This window comes from Humulus lupulus, chromosome 1, assembly GCF_963169125.1.
Source record: "Humulus lupulus chromosome 1, drHumLupu1.1, whole genome shotgun sequence".
In the NCBI taxonomy this organism is placed as follows: domain Eukaryota; kingdom Viridiplantae; phylum Streptophyta; class Magnoliopsida; order Rosales; family Cannabaceae; genus Humulus; species Humulus lupulus.
Window position 1 is genome coordinate 164,847,235 of NC_084793.1, and position 23,003 is coordinate 164,870,237.

Below are 23,003 nucleotides of genomic sequence, written 5' to 3' on the forward strand. Positions count from 1 at the left end.
TGAATCCTACAATCTTTGGAAGGCAGAATGATTTCCATAGGAGCACAAGGTAGAACTCACCACTCACTCAACAACCCTTAGCGGTAACTCAGCTGCCATATTGAATTATTTCTCTTTAATCTGTATAGCTGCTATGTTTTTCTAAAAAGCTGACATACATTATTTCTAAATTGAGGATTTTAATTTGAAAATAGGTAGAGATTTTTGTAAATAAAAAATGTGAATGTATTTTTGTAAATAAAATGTCTTTTTGGTTGCTAGATGTAATTATTCTTAAAATCATTAGCATAATGTTGAAAGGATTTTTCGTCAACTAATACAATAATAATTTAGGATATTTTGTATGTAAATTATAAAGGGAATATTGGAAAAAGTAAGGAAATAAAAACGTAAGATAATAAATTAAAGAGACAGAAATTTATAGTGGTTCATCCATTAATGAGGCCTCTGCACACTTTAGTCAATATTATTAAGACTACATTTATCAACAAGCAAGAACAATTACACTTAGTAAGATTTATGTTCTTGTGGTAGTTGAGAATTTGAATACACCGAGTAATTGCTATGTATAGTATAAACAGTTGTTATCCCCATTTCCTGCGTGGCCCCGGAACGACCGTCTAGACCCATGGTCAGGGCATTCAAAATGTGGGCCCGACCCAAGGCCTCTTGGTACGGGAATATCCAAGGGGGCACGGGCCTAGTGCAATTCTGGGCCAGACGGGGGTCCGGTATGGTTATCCGGGACAGTCATCCGGGAGACATGCAGACAGCTCGGACCCCCCCCCGGCGGTATACGTGCCTGGTCCCGGAGCCTGGTAACGGTCCGGGCCTGTGGTAAATGAAGAGGGACAAAGGTAAACGAATCCGGATCAGGTCGTCCCCGGTTGGTGGGAAAAGCGTCCAGGATCGTGAAGCCGCCCCACTCCGCGTGGATGTTGTCCCTACTTTTCACCTGCGGAAAAGGCCACCTCGGGATTGCACGCCGTTGTTTCAGATCTGCACTGCCAAGTACTCTGACTGGTCTTGTCCCCTGAATTTGCCTCGTAACTCGAAGTGTCCAGACCAAAAGCACCGTTTTGTCGGGCGAAATATAGTTCTTGGGCCACCTTATTGGGCCTTAATTGGTCTGGAATTTATGTATGTTTTATCTTTTATATTGGGCTTCCACCCGAGAGGCCAAGAATATCCATATCTCTGATGGGCCCGGGTCATACCCGGCCCAGACCCAGTGTTCCCATGAGCCTATAAATACGGGCAATAGAACACTGGAAAAAGGATCTCTCTTCGACTTGTATACAGTTACTCTGTCAAAACATAGAGAGAAACTCCATTGTAAAAGACTTTCCAAGCTCTAATACAACTGGCTCATGGACTAATGCTTATTAACTCCCCAACCACGTAAAAATCCTGTGTTAATCCTCTAAATTCCATATCATTAGTCTTAGCTAATATTCATTAGTATAGTTTCCGAAAATCTCGGTAAACAGTTTGGTGCTTTCATTGAGAGCTGAAGAAAGCCAGTGCTAAAGTCAATCCTTTACTACAATGGTGAACACACGACACACCACTTTCGACCCTAGCAATCCCGAACAGGGCAACGGAGACCCGCGACCTTCGCAGCATCCCCCTCAGGATCCGCCCGAGAACGCACCTCCTCAAGTATCTCACCATGAGGAGTCACAAGACTACGAAGGTGGGACAGAGTACGAAGAAGAGAATGAGGAGTATTACGAAGAGGAAAATGAGGAGTACCACGACGAAGCTGCGGATCCCGAGATCCCAGAAGAAGAGCCCAACCAACAGGTTCTGGAGGTGACCAGACTGAGGCAGCAAGTTCTGGACCAGGAGGCTAGGATCGCTGAGCAAGCGGAGGCGCATTGGCGGATGCAAGAGTCCCTTCAGGCCCTACAGGCATTGATAGCCGCGCAGGGTCCGACAGCCAATCACGCGACTGACCCACTTCCAGGAGCGCAGCAACCCGCTCCACAGGCGTGAGCCGGGGTCCCCGAAGGGGCAAGCCCGGCCCCTCCCCAGGGAGAAAACGAAGGCAGGCGGAAAGACCCGAGAAAAGACCACCCCCATCGCAAATGCTGGGGCCCGTTCCCGACCGCTCCCTAGGAAAGAAAAGGTGCTCCCCGTCCCAGGTTGAGGCCACCCGATCGATCCGCAGGGGACGCGGCCGCGAAACGCGTAGCCCCGGCACGCCCCACGGCGAGACGGGCGGGAAAGATCTTGTAACGCCCTGGATAGCCAAGACCGTTACACTGTGTGTTTATAAAGTGCCAGACTTGCTAATCAAGTCATTTACTTAAAATCGTGTTACAGGAGCTACAAAGGAACTAGGGTTAAAAGCGTTTTGGTCTTGAAAGCCACACTTTTCATCAAGAAACATTATCTGGTTACATGGGATCCCAAAAATACAAGTTTAAAGATCGTTTACAAAAGTTGTAAGACTGAGATACAATAACCAACCATACTAAGGCAAAACAAGCGGTTAGGTAATCCCTGTCCTGGACCACTCCTCGACCATGGTGATCGAACAACTGGCTATGTACATTACACCTCGGAGCTCTCCACCTCAGGCTTGGTCCAGCTTGCCCTTGCCTTTACCTGTACCACGTAGCACCCGTGAGCCAAGGCCCAGCAAGAAAACACAACAACAACAGAGCATAAGCATTTAACACTCAAGTCAATATCTCACATTGCATCACATAGCCTCAGCCAAATAACCACTCAATATAGTCAAGTATTCCACATATTAAGCATATCAATTCATAACATGCACAGTTTATAACGATAACCAGGGCTAGCGCTCACAGGCTGCTCCCTCTGTTATCCCAGTGTTCATGGCTCCCAGTGGCCAAGTCGCGCTCTGTGCGCTAATAGTATATACGACACTCTTAGGCCGCTTTTACATGTCCCATGGCGTGATACCAACATTGACACGATACAATTCTCAGGAGCACTTAGTCCCATCACAATCATATAACCGGGTGCAGTTCTCTTACCTTTCAATTCAATAGCTTTGATCCCTCGACACCTTGAACATGATCCCCCTCAAGCCCTAGCGCTCACCTAAACACAATCATGGCCAAAATCATCATCAACCCTCAAGTTCAAAACCTAGTCCCGAGGCCAATCCCGAGCTCCCGGGAAGTCCTAGTTCCACCAAACAAGGTGGTGGAACCAAACCCCAAACCTTAGGTCGAAAACCCTTGCAAATAACCCAAAAATCCCCTTCAGAAGGTAGGGTAGCGCTACATCGCTCTTGGGAGGGTGCAACAGCGCTACAGACAGAAGCCAAATTCCCCTCAGCACTATGGCCTAGCGCTACAGCGCCCAAAGGCTAGCGCTGTAGCGCTAGTCACAGACAGCCCAGCACCAAAATTTCTCTTCTGCGATTTTCTCGAACCAACCTCAACCAAACCTCTTCCAACTCTTACCCAAACTTAAAAACAACTTCATGAAAACACTCCACTCATCTTAAGCACCCCAAACATCTAAAACCCAAGCACATGCAACCACAAACTCAGAATTCACCATAGTCACCTCTAAACTCTAAAACCCAACAAAAAACCAGCTGAACATCAGAGTTAGAGCTTAGAATTCATACCTTTGATAGGATTTCGCCCACAAGCTATCCCTAGGCTTCCTTGGCTTGCTACTCCTCAGCCTTAAGCCTGAAGTCCCCAAAGTTCCATTCAATTCAACTTAAATACCACAACTCAAAAACCAGAAACAGAAATGGATGAACTGTAGAATCTTACCTCAAGTGTTAATGAAACCCTGCTAAACCTTTGCCAATTCCTTAGTCTTAGGTCAAGATCCTTGATGTCTAGTTACCCCAGCTCTCCTCTGAGCTTTACTCCAAAAATTCCTCAAGAAACAGATGAAGAAAGCCTGAACCGACTTAGAGAAACTCTCTCTGTTTCTCCCTCTTTCTTTTCCCTTCCTTTTCCTTCTTTTTCAGACTTCTTTGATATTCTACAAATTCAACTAATATAAAGCCTTAGTATAATCTAACTTCTGTAAAGCAAATGACCACTATGCCCTCCCTATTAATTCTAACCCTTTAGTCCACTTAAGGGCATTTTAGTCATTTTACCCAATTCCCGCTAATTCCTTGAGTGTCTCTAATATTTCCCGCTTAATTCTCGATACCTAATTAATCACCAGTAACATCCCTCAATATCAAAATAGACCCCAGTATATTCACTAAATTCCCATTTATACCCCTGAGCTCACTAGGATCGTCTCGAGTCATAGATCACAGATTTATCCACATAATAATGTGGCCTCGTCAATTATCACATATATCAAAGCAGTTATGCCCATAATGGCCAAAATTACGATTATGCCCTTCTAACAATCTGGGCCTATATGCATACTAACACACATAGTCATGCATCTCAAATACTCAAGTAATCATATAACATGCTTTAAATCATAATCATACATCTTAATCATTAAAACCACACATAATTCCCATTATGCCCTCCAGGCACACTAATCAAGGCCCTTAAGCCTTATTAGCGAATTTGGGTCGTTACAGATCTTTGCACTCGAGTGCCTCGGTTAACAAGAACCGTCGGGAACGGCCTCGCAGCGAGGAACATCATGCCCTCAGTTTAGGGGACGATATGTCCCGGATAGACTTACGCGATGGACTGAACGCTCGGAAGGAGCGGGCCCGCAAGGAAAAGATCCTTCGCCGAGGTGGCGACCTCAGAAACAACATCAACGACAGGAGGAACAAAAGAATCCCCCTAGAGGATGGCACGGCCAGGCAGCTCATGGAGCAGCTGGCCGCTCTGAAAAAGGTCATGGATCGTTTGGTCCGCAAGCAAGAAGGCGAGGACACTGACTCCGATGAAGAGGATAAAGAGCCCTGCGCGAGGCACATCCTGGACGCCATACTCCCCAAGGGGTTCAAGATGCCAAGCCTCATCGCCTATACTGGAAACACCGACCCCAGGGACCATCTGTCCCGATACAACCGGCTCATGACAGTGGCCCACGTCAGTGACGACGGCAAGTGCCTCTGCTTCTCGATCACTTTGGGCGGTCCCGCCGAAGAGTGGTGGAAAAGACTTAAGCCGGGATCCATCCAATCCTGGTCTGGGCTGCAGTCAGCGTTTCGCAAGCAGTTCGTGGCCACCATGAGGATGGACATGCAGATCAGCGCCCTCGCAAATATCAAACAACTCCCCACGGAGACACTGAGAGCCTACATCCAGCGCTTCACTGAGGAAGCCTCCAAGACGAAAGTGGACGACGGACAGCGCCTGGTGGCGCTGCAGTCCGGAATCCGGGCCAGGTCCCCCCTTTGGGATGACATGCAGCGTAGCAAGGCCGCTACCCTGGAAGAGTTCATCAGGAGGGCCCAAGGATTCATCAACTGGGAGGAAGCTCAGATTCAGGCTTTCGGATGGCCTCCGGCTCCGCAGCCCGTTCCTCAGGCTTTCCTGGGATATGGGGGGCAGTTCCCAGCGCAGTCCTATACCGCGCCCCCCATTGCCCCGGGACCGCCCGTCGCGCCTGGGGTCAGCTACACTCCTACGGTGTATGGCCCTGCCACTTCAGGGTATGCCCCGGCCCAATCCTCCCACTTCTCCGGGTATGGCGTCGCGTCGGCAGGACACAACATCGCCCCTATCAGGCCCCAGCAGTCGCAGGCAGGAGCGACTGAGGCGAGCGTGAACCCCTCCCGGGGGAAGCGATCTGGCAAAAGCCAGAACCGGCCCGAGCTGGTCAAAAAGGGAAAGAGGGGCTACGAACCCCAATATTCAGAATACACCAATCTGGTGGACACCAGGGAGAACATCTACTTGGCCACAGAAAGGGCGGTTCACTACCGGAAGCCTAGCCCCATGTTCAAAGGGGGAAGGAATCCGAGGGACACCAGCAAAAGGTGCGCTTATCATAAGGATGTGGGCCACACCACCGAAGAATGCCGGAAGCTCAAGGATGAGATCGAAAATCTCATCAAGCTGGGGCACCTCCAGCAGTGGGTTAGGATGCCCGTGGGAGTCCCGGGGCTTGTCGGCGGTCCCCGGGCAAACCACGGTCCCGGGAACGCCCCGGGCATACCCCCCTCAGGGAGGATATGCACAGGGACCCACGGCGCAGGCCCCTCAGGGGGCCCCCGTCGCGCAGGTTCCCGGCCCTGGAACGCCTTACCCCTCCGGGATGGCACCCCCTCGAGTTGACGGACATGTGGCCACCATCTCGGGCGGACCTCACCTAGGAGGACCGTCCAAGAATGACCAAAAGTGCTACCTAAGCGAGCTAGACCACGATCAGGAGGTGTGCGCCCTCGTCCAGGCCCCGGCTCAGCGCCCTAAATTGATGAACCTCCTCATCACCTTCACGGAGGACGACGCCCGCAGTGTCCACTTTCCGCACCACAACCCGCTGGTCATAGATGCTCAAATCGCCAACAAGTTGGTGTCCCGCGTGTTGGTGGATGACGGGAGCTCCGTCAACCTGTTGTTCAAGCCCGCTTTCACCGCCATTGGCTTGACTGAAGCGGATCTGACATCGTGCCCGACCCAAATTTACGGCTTCAACGGAGATGCACTTCTCCCCATGGGAACGATCCAGCTGCCCGTTACCCTGGGGAGTGAATTGCAGCACTCGTTCAAGTTCTCCACCTTTGTAGTGGTGGACTGCCCCACCGCTTATAACATCATCTTTGGCCGGCTCGCATTAGTCGAGTTCGGAGCCATCACCTCCATCCGTCATCTTTGCATGAAGTTCCCATGCGACAATGGAGGGGTAGGGACTGTCCGGGGAGACCAGAAGAACGCCCGGAAGTGCTACCATGTGTCGGCCCGGCCCATATACATGATCCGGGAAGAACCCGTTGAGGACTTCGTCGAACCGATTCCCCCCCCCCCCCCTGCTGAGAGGATGGTCCGGGAAGAAGATGACCTGGACCCGCGAATAGGGGAAGACCGTGTCCTGAAACCAATGGACGAGATAGAAGAGGTGTACATCAGCGACACCGATCCGACCCGGATCATCCAAGTCGGAAAAAGTCTGCCGGCAGACGTTCGGGCCGCCATCATCGCCCAAGTTAAGGGAAACCAGGATATCCTGGCCTGGTCTCACTCAAACATGACTGGGATCGACCGCAACATCATCTGCCACACGTTAAGTATTGACCCAAACGCGACCCCGGTCCGCCAGAAACGCAGGCCTTTGGGGACGGAGAGGGCCGAGGCCCTTAAGCTGGAGGTTGAGAAGCTGTCTTCTATCAACTTCATACGCGAGGCTATGTACCCCGTGTGGCTGGCCAATCCCTTCTTGGTGCCGAAACCAAACGGGACATGGAGAACGTGCATCGACTTCATGGACCTCAACAAAGCCTGCCCGAAAGACTGTTTCCTGCTGCCCCAGATCGACCAAATGGTGGATGCTACATCCGGGTATGAGATCTTGAGCTTCATGGATGCTTACTCCGGCTACAATCAGATCTCTATGCACGTGGCAGATTAGGAGCACACCAGCTTCCAAACCGACAAGGGAATCTACTGCTACATAGTCATGCCCTTCGGACTGAAGAACGCCGGAACGACTTACCAAAGGCTCGTCAATCGAATTTTCCAGGCCCAGTTAGGGCGAAACATGGAGGTCTACATCGATGACATGCTAGTCAAGTCCAAGACGTCCGGGAACCATTCGAATGACCTGGCGGAGGCCTTCGCAGTCATTCGGAAGTACAGGATGAAGCTGAATCCCAAAAAGTGTATTTTGGCGTGGCCTCCGGGAAGTTCCTGGGCTTCATAGTGAGTTTCCGGGGAATAGAAGCCAATCCAGATAAGATCAAGGCACTGATTGATATGGCCTCTCCCCGGAAGTATAAGGACGTACAAAGCCTGACGGGGCGAATAGCTGCCTTGAGCCGCTTCGTTTCCAAAGCCACGGACAAGTGCATCCCGTTCTTCAACGTCCTTTGGGGAAGCCGGCGTTTCTAATGGTCAGCCGAATGCGAAGAGGCCTTTCGTAAGCTGAAAGAACACTTGGCCTAAGCCTCAATCCTAGCGAAACCGGTAGACGGGGAGCCTCTATATCTATACCTGGCTGTGACCGAGCACGCGATCAGCGCCGTGTTAGTACGGGAGGAAGAAAGGGCACAGCTCCCGGTATACTATGTAAGCAAGCGATTGCTTGACGCTGAGTCTCGGTATCCATTGATCGAAAAGCTGACATTCTGCCTGCTGATGGCATCCCAAAAGCTTCGGCCTTATTTTCAGGCCCACGCCATAAAGGTCCTGACCAACCATCCTCTGCGGCAAGTGTTACAGAAGCCCGAGTCATCGGGAAGACTCTTGAAGTGGGCCATGGAGCTCAATCAGTTTGATTTATCCTACGTCCCTAGGGTGTCTATCAAGGGGCAAGCTCTGGCCGATTTCATCGTTGAGTGTTCCGGGGTGTCTCAGGAAGACAGTATTCCCGGGGCCCCCGCGGCACCCGTATGGAAAGTCTTCGTGGACAGAGCCTCGAATGAAAACGGGGCCTGGGCCGAGATCATCTTGGTATCACCGCAGGGGCACCAGTTACAAAATGCTCTCCATTTCCACATCAAGGCGTCGAATAACGAGGCGGAGCATGAAGCTGTCTTAGCCGGGCTGCGTTTGGCCCGGGAGGTAGGGGCAGCGAACTTGGAAATCTACAGCGATTCCCAGCTAGTTGTCAGACAAATCTCGGGGGAATATCAAACTAAAGGAGAGAGAATGGCGGCCTATGTGACCCAGACGAGAGAAATGCTACAGGCATTCACAAAGCACTCCATTCGCCAGATCCCCCGAGAGCAAAATGTCTTCGCGGATACACTAGCGAAACTGGCCACTGACGCCGAGGCATAGTTGGCCAGGCTGGTCCCCGTCAACCATCTCCCCGTCCCAAGCATCAGGGCCCCCGCAGTCCACACCGTCGATCACTCCACGTCTTGGATGGGACCGCTTATCCGCTACCTGATAGCCGGGGAGGTTCCAGCCGACCGGGCCGCAGCCAGGAAACTCCAGTATCAAGTCCATCGATATGTCATGATGGACGGAAAGCTCTATCGCCGGGGTTTGTCCATGCCTTACCTCAGGTGTGTGTCCGGGACTGAACTGAGCGCCATCATGCATGAAGTGCACGAAGGTTTTTGCGGAGATCACAGTGCCAGGCCCAGCCTATCTAAGAAGATCCTGCGCCAAGGATACTTCTGGGCAACCATGAAGAAAGACTGTATTGACTATGTCCGCAAGTGCGAACAGTGCCAGAGGTACGCGAAGGTCCCGCGGGCCCCCCCGACAGAAATAACCTTGATGACTAGCCCCTGGCCCTTCGCAGTGTGGGGGATCGATCTCGTCGGATCCCTCCCGACCGGGAAGGGAGGGGTAAAGTATGCCATCGTGCCGTGGACTATTACACGAAGTGGGTTGAGGCAGAGCCCATGAACACAATCACTTCCAAAAAGGCCTTAAATTTCGTCATCAATAACATAGTGTGTCGGTACGGCCTCCCCTACAAAATCGTGTTCGAAAACAGGAAGCAGTTCGATAGCTCCCACTTCACGGATTTTTGCGAAAGGCACGGTATCATCAAGAGCTTCTCCGCGGTCGCCAGGCCCTAGGCAAACAGGCAGGCAGAAGCCGTGAACAAAATCCTAAAGGGGACGTTGAAGAAAAAACTCCAGGTTTGCAAGAGCAAATGGCCCGAGGAACTGCCCCGCGTACTATGGGCTTACCGGACGACCGAGAGGACATCAACCGGCCACACCCCCTACTCCATGGTCTATGGATGCGAAGCCGTCATCCCGATCGAAACGACCATCCCGTCCAACCGACGAGACACGTATGACCCCGCCCAGAACCACGCCTTACTCCAAGAATCACTAGATCTCATCGAAGAGATCTGGGAGGAATCGCAGGTGCAGCTAAAGATGTACCAAGACAAGATCGCACGACACTTCAACTCCAAAATCAAGTGCCAAAAGTTTGGAACCGACGACTTGTTCTTGCGAAGAGTCTTCCCTGCTACTCAAGATCCAGGAGTTGGGGTTCTGGGCCCAAATTGGGAGGGGCCGTACGAGGTCTAGTACGAGGTGTGCTCCGGGACATACCGCTTAAAGCGGCTCGATGGCTCGGAAGTCCCGCGAGCCTGGAATGCGAAGCATCTCCGTAAATACTATCAGTAGTCGGGAGAGCGCGTTCCAATTTAGTATTTTCATTGTAAACCGTGTACGCCTCAGGGCGACCCCCTTTGAATAATAAAAATAGCGTGTACAAAACGTCATAAAGATATGTTGTCAAAACAATGATAATCTTTCTCAAGTGACCCCAGACCCGTCTTCGCTCACTTGCGGGGGGGTATCCCGGGTATAAGCAAATACTTGGCGGGGTGCAAGCTCAGGCTAGTCCCGGCTCGGACCAACGAGGACCGAGTGACGCAAACCCCACGGTCCCACCCCGGACGAACGACGTCCGGGGGTATAACTAAAGAGGACCGAGCCCAAGGCCGGTCCCACCCCGGAAGAACAAGTCCGGGGGTATAAAGTTAAGAGGACCGAGCCCACCCTGGACGAACGACATCCGGGGGAATAACTAAAGAGGACCGAGCCTAAGGCCGGTCCCACCCCGAACGAACAAGTTCGGGGGTATAAAGTTAAGAGGACCGAGCCCAAGGTCGGTCCCAACCCGGACGAACGATGTCCGGGGGAATAACTAAAGAGGACCGAGCCCAAGGTCGGTCCCACCCCGGACGATCGAGGTCCGGGGTTATAAAGATAAGAGGGCCGAGCCCAAGGCCGGTCCCACCCCGGACGAACGATGTCCGGAGGATTAACTAAAGAGGACCGAGCCCAAGGCTGGTCCCACCCCGGACGATCGAGGTCCGGGGGTATAAAGTTAAGAGGACCGAGCCCAAGGCCGGTCCCACCCCGGACGAATGATGTCCGGGGGAATAACTAAAGAGGACCGAGCCCAAGGCCGGTCCCACCCCGGACGAACGACGTCCGGGGGAATAACTAAAGAGGACCGAGCCTAAGGCCGGTCCCACCCCGAACGAACAAGTTCGGGGGTATAAAGTTAAGAGGACCGAGCCCAAGCCCGGTCCCACCCCGGACGAACGATGTCCGGGGGATTAACTAAAGAGGACCGAGCCCAAGGTCGGTCCCACCCCGGACGATCGAGGTCCGGGAGTATAAAGTTAAGAGGACCGAGCCCAAGGCCGGTCCCACCCCGGACGAACGATGTCCGAGGGAATAACTAAAGAGGACCGAGCCCAAGGCCGGTCCCACCCCGGACGAACAATGTCCGGGGGTACAAAGTTAAGAGGACCGGGCCCAAGGCCGGTCCCACCCCGGACGACTGGTGTCCGGGGATATATAATTATAAAGGACCGAGCCCAAGGCCGGTCCCACCCTGGACGAACAATGTCCGGGGGTACAAAGTTAAGAGGACCGGGCCCAAGGCCGATCCCACCCCAGACGACCGGTGTCCGGGGATATATAATTATAAAGGACCGAGCCCAAGGCTCATCCCGCTCCAGATGAGTGGTGTCCGGGAAAAAGGAGCATCCGGTATGCCCCAGGGCAAAGCCATGGCGTATAACTGATAAAGGAAGAACAAGGTTCCAGGTTAAACTAAGTCCCGGTGGCCCTGGCCTTAGAGCCAGGATTAAAAACTCGGCGAGTTAAGTCGTTCGGTCTAGTCCAGGGCGTTGGAACCGGGACCAAACCCTCACAATCAATTAGTCGCGGCGACAAAATGAAATTTCTACTCGAGATAACGAAAAGAAACCTATATAAAAACCGGAGAAAATAACAGTGTTTTGAACTTAGTTACAAGTCAGAATTACAAAGAAAAAAAAAAGAGAAGGGGGACAAGGCCGGGATTCGGGACTAGACTTCATCCGCCCGGAGCTCCACGTCCTCCTTCTCCTTGGCCTCGAACTCGGCCCGCTTTGACTCCGGATCAGGGAAGACAAGGAGGTTCATACTCTTGTCCTTGCACCAGGCCACGTAAATGGCCTCATCGAAGGTGACCTCCAGCATGCCCTCGGCCTCCTCCTTTTGGCGGCGGGATATTTCGCGCGCCGCCTTCTCCTCAAGGAGAGAGTCGCCCAGTTCGCATACCCGGACCTTCAAGGTCTGGATCTCCTCCTTATCCAGGACGGACTGAGTTGCGGCCGCCTCCAAAAGTGTTGCCCGCTCATCAGCCTCCTTTGATTTCCGGGACAACGCCTCTTCCAATCCGGCCTTGGCGCGGTCGAACTCCTCACGTTCTGTCTGGGCACGGGCCATCTCCCGGCCAAGGGCCTCCTTGGCGGCCTCCCTCTGATTCACGGCCGCCTCCAGCTCCAACTTAGCCGTCTCCATCTTCATGGCTAGCTCGGCCACCAGATCGGCACTCGATGGGACAATAGATCAACCTGGAGCAAAGAAAAGTTAGGAAAAATCCTCATCAACAAGTAAGAGGGGGAAAATAAGAGATAAGTAAAAGTTACTGCTGTGGCCTGGTGGCGGAGCGCCTGGGAGATGAATAGCACGTCTGGGTTGGCTATCGTGCCATACCTCTTGAGCTGGAGGTTGGACATGGTGTTCCCCACCTGGTCTAGCAGGTCAGCCGCCAGGGGGGCCGTGTCCTGTCCGAGTTTAGGGCGGAAGCCCATTTCGGCGGCTGGCCGATCCACGATCGGCTGAGTGGCGCTGAACGTGGCCGGACGTTCTGCAAATTCTACCTAACAGCGGGTTGTCAAGGCCTTGTACGTTTCGTCCCTCCAGCCCCGACCGTTTTCCCAGGTCCGGTTGATCAGCTGGGACTGCTCATCCCGCAAGGCGGACTCCCCCTCCTCGAGAAGAGTCGGACGTATGGGGAGAACGGGCAGGGCGGGGACCTCCTTCGCGGCCAGCCGACTCTCACCGTGTGACTTGTCAGCCGAGCCAGCCCGCCTCGTCCGGGGCCTCTTCCCGGTGTTGGCCTCTTCGGCACCAGTGTCCAGGCCCCTTTTCCCAGAGCTTCGGCTGGCTGCTGCACCTGCCTCCAAGTCAATTACCGGGTGTTGGGCGGGGGCGGAGACTGCAGCCTGCTCCACGACTTGAATGGGGACCGTGGCCAGGGCTCCCCCACCGGGACGAAGCTCCGTCCCGGATGCTTCCTTGTTGAGGCTGGGCTCCGGGCCCGTCACCTCGCTGTTTTTCCTGGCCGCCCTGTCCTTGAGGAGCCGCCTCATTTCGCTGGCAGGAGTTGACATATCGGAGTCTCCTGTAAAAGAACAGAAAAAGGAGTTAGGATGGCAAACCAAACAGAAACAAAAACACATGTCAGAGCTAATAATGACCCGGGACGAACCCTCATCTATGCCCTGAGCGCGACTCAACTCCTCTAAAGCAAATGAATGGACTCGATCCCCCATGTGGTCCGGGTTCAGGAAATTCCCGTACTGAAGGAACCCGGATAAGAACATAAGGACCTCCGAGCCTACGGGGACGGGGGTTGAAGGTCTCATCTCCCCGTCGGCCCCGAACGCGGGGCCCGAGGGTACTAGCCTATCCCTAGCTAAGTCCTCGACTTGGGGGGCATAAGTTAGGATTAAAGGGGAGTTACCTCGCCCCGATACGCTAGCCCCGGGAGTCCCAGTGTTTGGTAGGGCGTCCTCGAAGAGCTCCTCCAGCTCCCTCGAAGTGGTCGCCTCCGTTGGGGCCTGGTCCTTCTTGCGCTGGGCTGCGTCGGCTCGCACTGCTTTCTCCACTCTGGCAATGTGGTCTAAGGCCAACTGCTCCTGGATGGCTATGTTCTTCTCGCAGGCGATGCCCCGAAGGTTCGGGATGACGATGGTTTGGGTGGCCGTGAGCATCCCGACCAATCGGAGGTTGTCTGTGTTAACATAGCCGCCTACGTCCAATTCATCCGCGCTCAGTTTGGAGTAAAACTTCCTCCTTTCCATAATGAACTTGGTGAGGGGAGTTTGAGCAAAAGGCCCTGCCACCCGGGAGACATGATGAGAAACGATGAAAAAGAATGAAACAAAGAAAAAAAAGGGGACCAGGAAAGTACTTACCCACTCGCTGGAAGTCCAGCAGCAATGTGGGGTTCTTCTCCACGAGGAACCCGGACTTCATGAACCAGTAGCGACGGACGTCCGGGGGGTGCTTTCAGGAGCTGGTAGGAGCGGGGTAGCTATTCCGCGGCTTCAGTTTGTATAAGCTGTCCAGGGTTTTTTCCTTGACGTTGACCTGTGGCTCCATCTTGTAGAAGTACAAGATCTCCGCGGGGGTTGGCTCCGCAATCTCCTTCGCAATACAAAACACCCGCCATCCAGCGAGTAGCCGGTACGCTTGAGGCAGAAGCTGGAGCGGACGTCAGGAACCGCACAAAGTAATCGTGAAGCGGGAGCGTGGCTCCCACGCTAATGTGGCCTGCGCTCCAGGCCCCAAATCCCTCGACGGACGTGTGCGCCCGCTCCTTGATCCTAGCCATGTGATTGTGGAGGAGTCCGGGAGTGGACTCTATGCCCAGACTCTTCTCCAGGTGGTACATCATCCGGTAATTCCGGAACAGGTTGGGCACCACGTCCATTTCCCACCTATTACCCTTGGGTGTCCGGGACCCAGAGATGACGATCGGGGCCGTGTTGACTTCTTCCTCAGAATGGAGAGTAACGCCCGTGGCCATAGTTGGTGATCTAGGAACAAAGAAAGAAAGCCAAGCAGTCAGTACCTAAACCCAAGAAGGTCGGTTAAGGTACGAGGGGTATCCTAAGGACTGCTTGGAGCCCCTTCGGATCGGGTCCGGGATTGCCAAGGAACCACGGGATCCCGATCGGGAACGGAAAAAGAGCTACCAAGGCTCCACCATCTGTCCGGGAAGCATCCGGATACGGAGCAACCCGAACCAGGCGACCTTCCTAACAACTCTTAAACGTAATCAAGGTCTAGCAGCCTAAACATGCGAATTAAAAGAATAGCATAAGTTCGTATATTTGTCAAGAGGGTCAAGAGGACTTACTGTGAGTTGTTGGCTGTAGAAGGTGGTGGTTGTCCGACTGTAAGAACGGCAAAACTTCATTCTTGAAATGGTGCAGCCGGTCCAGCAGTTCGTCGACAGGACAGGCTCAGGACGCGTCTTCAGGCAGAAGGGCAGATGCTGGGGTTCTGGGGAACAGGCAACGTCGCAGAGTCAGCAGAAGATGGTGTATGCCATCGGCGATATCGGACATGCAAAGCTTAGGCAAAGCTTATCGGTTCCTGAAATGGCTCGAGAGTGTAAAAATGTCAAATTGGCGTTCGTGGGGTATTTATAAAGGCCCCAAATCCTGGCCTCCGATCCAACAGACAGGTGTCTCCCCATCGGACGATCCAGAATCGTGCAGGGATATTTATGAGCCCTCTCAGGTTGGATCCTCGCCATCTCAGATCTAACAGCCCAGGAGGGGTGGATGCCAAAGGTCGCCCCATCCTACGGTCCACCTCAACCCAAGAGTATTAATGATGGACCCCCGTGCGGATGGGATGCTTCGTGATCTGTGCTGACACACTAGCCTAGGCCTAGCGACCCTTGAGATGGATAGGCGACCTTTCAAGATCCGTGTAGCAATCACCTGGTGACACATGTACCCTTGCCACGAAGTGGGACTAAGGTAAATGTACCCGGACACTGGTAAATGGTCCGGGCCCAGCATACGGCCAGCATCATTGCCCTCTGTCATGGACCCACGATCCCAAGCAGGAACTGGGAAGGCAACCGTGCGAGCATCCGGGAGCAATGCAAGCCTCCTCCTGGCGGGCCTAGGCGAAGGCTTGGGGGGTAAATGTTATCCCCATTTCCTGCGTGGCCCCGGAACGATCGTCCAGGCCCATGGTCAGGGCATTCAAAATGTGGCCCTGGCCCAAGGCCTCTTGGTACGGGAATATCCAAGGGGGGACGGGCCTAGTGCAATTCTGGGCCAAACTGAGGTTCGGTATGGTTATTCGGGACAGTCATCCGGGAGACATGCAGACAGCTCGGACCCCCCCCCCCCCCCCCGGCGGTATACATGCCTGGTCCCGGAGCCTGGTAACGGTCTGGGCCTGTGGTAAATGAAGAGGGACAAAGGTAAACGAACCCGGATCACGTCGTCTTCGGTTGGTGGGAAAAGCGTCCAGGACCGTGAAGCCGCCCCACTCCGCGTGGATGTTGTCCCTACTTTTCACCTGCGGAAAAGGCCACCTCGGGATTGCACACCGTTGTTTCAGATCTGCACTACCAAGTACTCTGACTGGTCTTGTCCCCTGAATCTGCCTCGTAACTCGAAGTGTCCAGACCAAAAGCACTGTTTTGTCGGGCGAAATATAGTTCTTGGGCCACCTTATTGGGCCTTAATTGGTCTGGAATTTATGTATGTTTTATCTTTTATATTGGGCTTCCACCCGAGAGGCCAAGAATATCCATATCTCTGATGGGCCCGGGTCATACCCGGCCCAGACCCAGTGTTCCCGTGAGCCTATAAATACGGGCAATAGAACACTGGAAAAAGGATCTCTCTTCGACTTGTATACAGTTACTCTGTCAAAACATAGAGAGAAACTCCATTGTAAAAGACTTTCCAAGCTCTAATACAACTGACTCGTGGACTAAGGCTTATTAACGCCCCAACCACGTAAAAATCCTGTGTTAATCCTCTAAATTCCATATCATTAGTCTTAGCTAATATTCATTAGTATAGTTTTCGAAAATCTCGGTAAACAACAGTCTCTAACTGTTTCATCATGTTCATTACAATATTTATAGTGGAAAAGATGGGAAGAGTTGATGGTGGAAATTTATTTCCCGATTTGGCTGATTCTCGAAAGTTGTTGGAATGGTGCAAGTCTTTGTATACACCAAATGGAGTAATGGATTTTGTTTGTATTATTTACTTGTGTGAGTTATAAGTGTGTGTAGGTGGGTGACCTAGATGGTGCCCAATGTGAGTGAGTGCTAAAGTGGGCGATGGTTGCTTTTAACTCTCTCATCTTGGCGATGTCCCCGTCTGACGAGTGCCTTGACTTGGCGACAAACCTATTTGGCAAAGCAGTGGTCTTTAGTGAGGGTATCCTTAAACTTGGCGAGGACCCCTTTTACTAAGTGGTGAGGGTCTCTATTAGCAAGGTGGTGAGGACCCCTTTTAGTTGGGCTTGAGTTATATCTTTTTGGCATGTCATTTTCCACATCATCTGCCACGTCAAAATACTAAAAATTGGTATAACATTTTCCTCCCAAGTTAGACTTCATGTGAGCACAAGGCTGACTTACAATAGTGATGAGGGATGCTTGGGCCTCACTTGTTAATAGATACTTAGTCCAGAGAGGTATACTCGGGCTTCACCTAGTAATAGACACTTATATATTTTTTTTTGAAATTTTCACACTTGGTAGAGCACCAATTTTCGAGCTGTTGGGCCCAATGAGCCTATTAGGGCATTGCCCCTTTGGTTCCACTTAATGAGTGGCGAAATACATTTCTCATAAGCTCCTTACCTGTAGCCTCCCTCTCTAAGCCCTACACATTGACAATCATCATTTTGGTGCAATCTTGGTCTCTACGCCCTTCTTTCATTAGGATTTTTGGTCAGGATTCGGCTCAGTGGGTTTCCAACTTTATTTCCCACACACGGTACACCGAAGTTGATGCATTGAGATTTTGATGCTCTGTCATTGATTCATCGTGCTCGATGTTTTCTTTTTATAAAAATCCATCATTCTCCTTCACAACCACTACACTAAAGACAACGTCGAAGACCTCCAGCCCCAGTTTTGATAGTTTCAGCCACTCCTTCTTGGTTTAATAAGCTTTCAATTCTTCAATCTTGTGTCTCCGTAGTTGTTTATTCATTTTGTAGAGTGAATCATCATAAAATTTTATGATGTTTGGACCATAGTATCGATTGAGGGGCCTTGTAATTTCTTGTTGGGTCTTTTATATTTTTTCTTGGGACTTTGCGAGTTAGGTGAGTGAATCGACATAAAATTGGGGCAAAAGACTCTATTAAAAGCTTTGTGAACATTTTTTAATCAATTTTAGGATTTTCATTTTTTTTAATTATCCTTCAGCGAGGAAGGGTCCTCGATAGGATGGTTGTTGGAAATAGCGAGGGAGCACCTCGATGGGATTGCTATTGGGAATTGCACTACAAGAAAAGGAATCTACAACAACAACATCTATTGTGATGACACTAAAGTCGTCGTTGTATGCAGTCGAAATCCACGAAAAATTCATTTTTTAATTTATTAAAATAAATAAGCAATAGCGACAATATGTCATCGCTATAAGGTCGTCAACAACACACGACCAGATCCTCCAAATTCCTGGTACGCTACAGTGACGACATGTCGTCGCTGTAGGGTACCATGAATTTGGAGTGAACAAGAGGCGGGAATTGACTCTACGGAGATGACATGTCGTTGCTATAAGGTATGGAGGGAACTTGAATGCCAAAAGTTGGTTGTTAATTTTCACTCCCTATAGTGACGACATGTCGTCGCTATAGAGACCCATTTAATTGAGTGAGCAGTTAAATTTTTGGTCTATAGCAACAACATGTCGTCGCTATAGGGTCCCAAAAAAATGGAGGGAAAGTGGATCGCCAAAAATTTAAGTCAAAATTTCACTTCCTATAGCGACGACATGTCATCGCTATAGGTTGGACACGTAGTAAACGAACTCTTCATGTACTATTTTCGTATCTATAGCAACGACATGTCGTTGCTATAGGATCAGGGCATAAATCCCCCAACCGAGCCTTCTTTTTTAGTTTTTTCTCTTTTCTCTGCAAAACCAGAGACAGTACACCGCCATTTCGCTGCCCCTCGTCGATCCAACTCCCCCAGTCTGATTTGGGCCCATTTCTTCCAAGTTTAGGTAATCTAAACCCAATATCTGTCTATTTTAGCCTTTAAAATTAATTTTTTGTTAATATATTTATGTATTTAGTATTTGGTAGAAATGTGTTTTTGATTTTTTTTTTTAATTTTTAGATTGGAGTAGTGGAGCATCACCCTTAGCCAAAGATGTCTTATGATAACCCCTGAGCCTTGGGTATTGTTTTATTTTTTATGATTGATTAATGTTTAAATTATGTTTTTAAGTGTGTGATTGGTTTGTTTATATAGTGTTGAATTTTGTTTTTCATTTTAGATTTGTATATTTTAGACAATGTTAAATATGTTAATTTAATTTAATATTTTTATGTTAATTGTGTGACTGATGAATATGTTAATTGTGTAATTGGGTATTGTAGATAATATTGAATATGTTAATATGTTGGTTGTGTAATAGATTATTTTAGATATATAGGGTTGAATATGTTAATTTAATTTAATTTAATTTAATTAAATATTATTTTAGATATTAGTTTAATATGTTTATTTATACAAATGTGAATGTGAATTGTATTTTTAAATTTTATGATAGGTTATATTAATATAATTAGATGTTTATAATTAGTATATGTATGTTCTGGGACTGGTTTGTAGTTTTTATGTAGATTTTAAATTTTGGGATATGTTATATTATAGTCGTTATGCTACCGAAATTTTAGTAGATTTAGAAATATTATACAAAATGTGAATAGTCATCATGCCCTTTTTTCTAAATCAACATAAAATGTGAGCTTTAAAGCTCAAAATGGAAGGGTCCAAGGCCCAAAGTGCACACAAAGTGGGCTGGAAGGAGGCTAGTGGCAGCTGGAGCTTTGACCCAGCCGTAGCCAATGGGAGCACACCATGTGTGCGACTGTCAGCAGGGAAAAGAAGCAGCAGGTGGTTCGGGTTGCGTGCGCGAGTTAGGGGGTCCGGGTCGCAGGTCTGGCTAGATTGCAGGCAGACGCATGGCGCGAGCTGGAGGCAGCAGCTGGGCATCTTGGGCGATGTGTGGCGAGCTGCCAAAGCACCAAGTGGTGCTGGGACCCGCGAGGAAGAGAAAAGGCCTGGGCTACTTTAACTCTGAAAAATGCCATTGTTTTCTTCATTTCTTCAATTTTATTTATTTATTTATTTCTTTTTTTTCTTTGTTTCCAAGTGCCAAAAATACCAATTAAATCCTACAAAATAAAACATATTAAATTAAAATTAAATATTTTTATTTATAAATTAAATTATATTAATTCCATAAAAATATTAATTAAAACTTAATTTATTTTGACTATTAAAATCAATAAATGTGTATTTGTGGGCACTAATCACAACCCCCAACTAGCTTATTGCTAGTCCCTAGCAATTCAAGCGAATAAAAGTTATTACCAAGATAAAATAGTGAGTCAAATTATGCAAAATCACTTTACAAAAATATTCAGTGAGAATTTAGAACATTCTATTTAAAACTATCAAAGTTGTAATTCAAGAGTCTTGTGTGTGTGTGCACCAAACCATATTCATCTTTCCATAATTCATATCAGTATCGAAAAATCACCAAAGAATAAAGTCTCAACTCCAAATTGTCACAAATGTGTTGAAAATATTTTTACGGGAGATTGTTGAAACTCTTGGAGTTGGAAATTTATCAATTAACGCTAAAAAATGGATGTTATCGTTTTAGGACAATCAATGTTAACAAATATTGATCAAAATATAGACTAATCAATTAATTGGAATCTAAATGACATAAGAACCTTCGACATTTTACAAAATGATGTTTAGAGCCAAAAATAAAGAACAAAACAAAATTAGATAAATAAAATACACAAAACATTTTTTTTATAACATAAATTGAAAACAAATGTAGTAATGTTGATTTTTTTAACAATTTTTTTTTTAACAAAACTACAAAAGGAGAAAATGAAAAATGTTGCTCTTGTTCTTTTTTTTTTCTTTTTTTTCATTCATTTAAATATATATTTCTTCTTTTGTTTTCTATAATTTTTTTTTGACAAGAGACAACATGAAAATAAAGAAAAAAATACAAGAAATTAAAAAGGAAATTACAATACAACTGAGACTCTTTAAAACAAAAATTATCTCTCTAGTAAATGTCATGTTTTAAAATCCCAAAAATTAATTTTACCAACTCAAATGATCAATAGAAGTTTTTAAAGTTGTTTTCTCATTCTCACAACTCACAAAAAGTAAAAGCTTTAAAGTTTAGGGTTTTTCTCAACTGAATGTGTTAACAAATTTTTTTTTTCAATGTTTGGTTGTGCATGAAATTAATCTAAAAAATTACTTCCTAATAGGAAAAATAGCAAAATCTATCTCACAAAAATTTTGCTGTCATGAATTTTGCAAAAATTTAACTCAAAATTTCAAAATGGTAATCAAAATATATTTCAACGCATGAATATGCCTATTACACCCAATTTTAAATGAGACATTGTCCTCAATGTCCAACGTTATGCGTTATGCGCATTGTGGGAGCAAATGAGAAAATGATAACCAACAAAAAACAACAAAACCCCAGAGAGTAACATTCACAACATAAAATAAAGCACACTAAAAAGAAAGATAAAACCTGATTAATCTTTGGTAGACAAAAGCATCGCTCTTAGGTAAGTCTACCAACTGCATGTTTGTGTACTATCCTGTATCAAAAATGAATTTTATTTTATCCCGCGTCTCAAAAATCAAAGTGTTAGTAACATTTTCAGGACAAAGAAAATGTTTGGTTTCAAAATCGTGGAGGAAATTGGGTGAATGTTTCATTGCAAATATATTTATGATGTCCTCAACGATTAAGTCCATCATATCAGTATGATAGCTCTCATTTTTATTTTGAGTGTTTGGAATAATTTCTGTATGGGAAAGAGTTTTACTCCAAATGGTAATGGCATCATCCTCATCAGGTTTGGAACTGGGAGTAGGGGATGGTGTTATGGTCTTAGGTTAGGACGGGAATTGACTTAAATTATGTGAAATAATAGTGCTAGTCAATTCCAAAAGTTGAGTACTAGTTTCCCTAAAATCTTACAAAAATTGTCTATTGAACTCTCTTCGCACCTCTATAAATGTGTGTAAAGTGTCCTCTAAGGAATTCTTATCAGTCTAGACATTATATGGAGGTTCATGTGGGAAGTTAGGAAAATTTTGCTCAAAATTCATGTGAGGCGATGCATGTTAGTTGTACTCAGGCTTCCAACTAAAATCTAAAGGGTTCGTCCAACTAGAAGTATGATTTCTATAGTTGACTCTTGCGAAGTCACAATAACGTTCATCATAATCTACCCCGGGAACCTCGTAACTTTCTCTATCAAAATTAGTTTCTAAGACCTCAAGTTCTCGGTACTCTCTTACACTAAGTTTGTATGCACTCCTTAAACAGCTAGAACCCTCAGTAGTACTAGAATTATGATTGTTTCCGAATGAAGAATAATACATTGGAAAAAACATCTCGAAACGTTTCTTTTCTTATTCATTCATTATTTTTTTTTAATTTATTTTACTTTTGTGATGATTTTTTTTTTGTTTTACTTGTTTCCAGGTCGATTTGAGGTTTAATGGTCCCACTTAAGAACCACACTTTATCTAGAACTTCCCAAGGTTCATAGATAATTGTGGAGGGGTCACAATTCACAAAAATAGTCCTCTTACAACCAAAACTTACTAGAACTCCCTGAGGTTACTAAGTAAACATGGATGGAACTTTACGCAAATTGACATTTAAGCAAAAATTGCTTATGTTGACAAAACAAGATTTGTTTTTTTTATTATTATATTTTTTGTATTTTATGATTTTTTAAAAGATTTAAAACCTGAGTGAACCGAGGCTTAGGTTTGGTTTGCTCTCTCCCATGGCGAAGAGGAAAAAACTGATACGTAAGCCTGCAATTAGGGTAGACGATCAAGAGATTCAGCAGGTTCAAGATCAGAAGGATCCTAATAGTTCTGGTCCTAATGATCTGGTGCTTAAAGACCAAAAGTCTGATGGGTTAAACGACGATGAAGAGGCTCGAGAAGAGGGTTTAGAGTTCAGACACGAAGAGCAACGTCTGCCTGGGACTAGAAGTTACCAGGAGGATGGTTTTGTTGGAGATAGGCCAGTACACTCGATTTCACATGGGG

The 23,003-nt window shown here is 48.0% G+C and overlaps 1 protein-coding gene across 2 annotated transcripts; it reads left to right on the top strand.

Annotated features, from left to right (window-relative positions):
- Positions 1-346: 346 nt before the first annotated feature.
- LOC133800039 (uncharacterized) lies at positions 347-20,006 on the top strand. 2 transcript variants are annotated; one of them, XM_062238021.1, is made up of 3 exons: positions 347-18,873; positions 18,990-19,050; positions 19,633-20,006. In XM_062238021.1, the coding sequence occupies exon 1, from the start codon at positions 5,932-5,934 to the stop codon at positions 7,501-7,503; it is 1,572 nt and encodes a 523-aa protein (XP_062094005.1). In that variant the 5' UTR covers positions 347-5,931; the 3' UTR covers positions 7,504-18,873; positions 18,990-19,050; positions 19,633-20,006. The 2 variants fall into 2 exon arrangements, with proteins under 2 accessions (XP_062094005.1, XP_062094008.1); XM_062238024.1 differs by having other exon boundaries at positions 18,990-20,006.
- Positions 20,007-23,003: the final 2,997 nt, after the last annotated feature.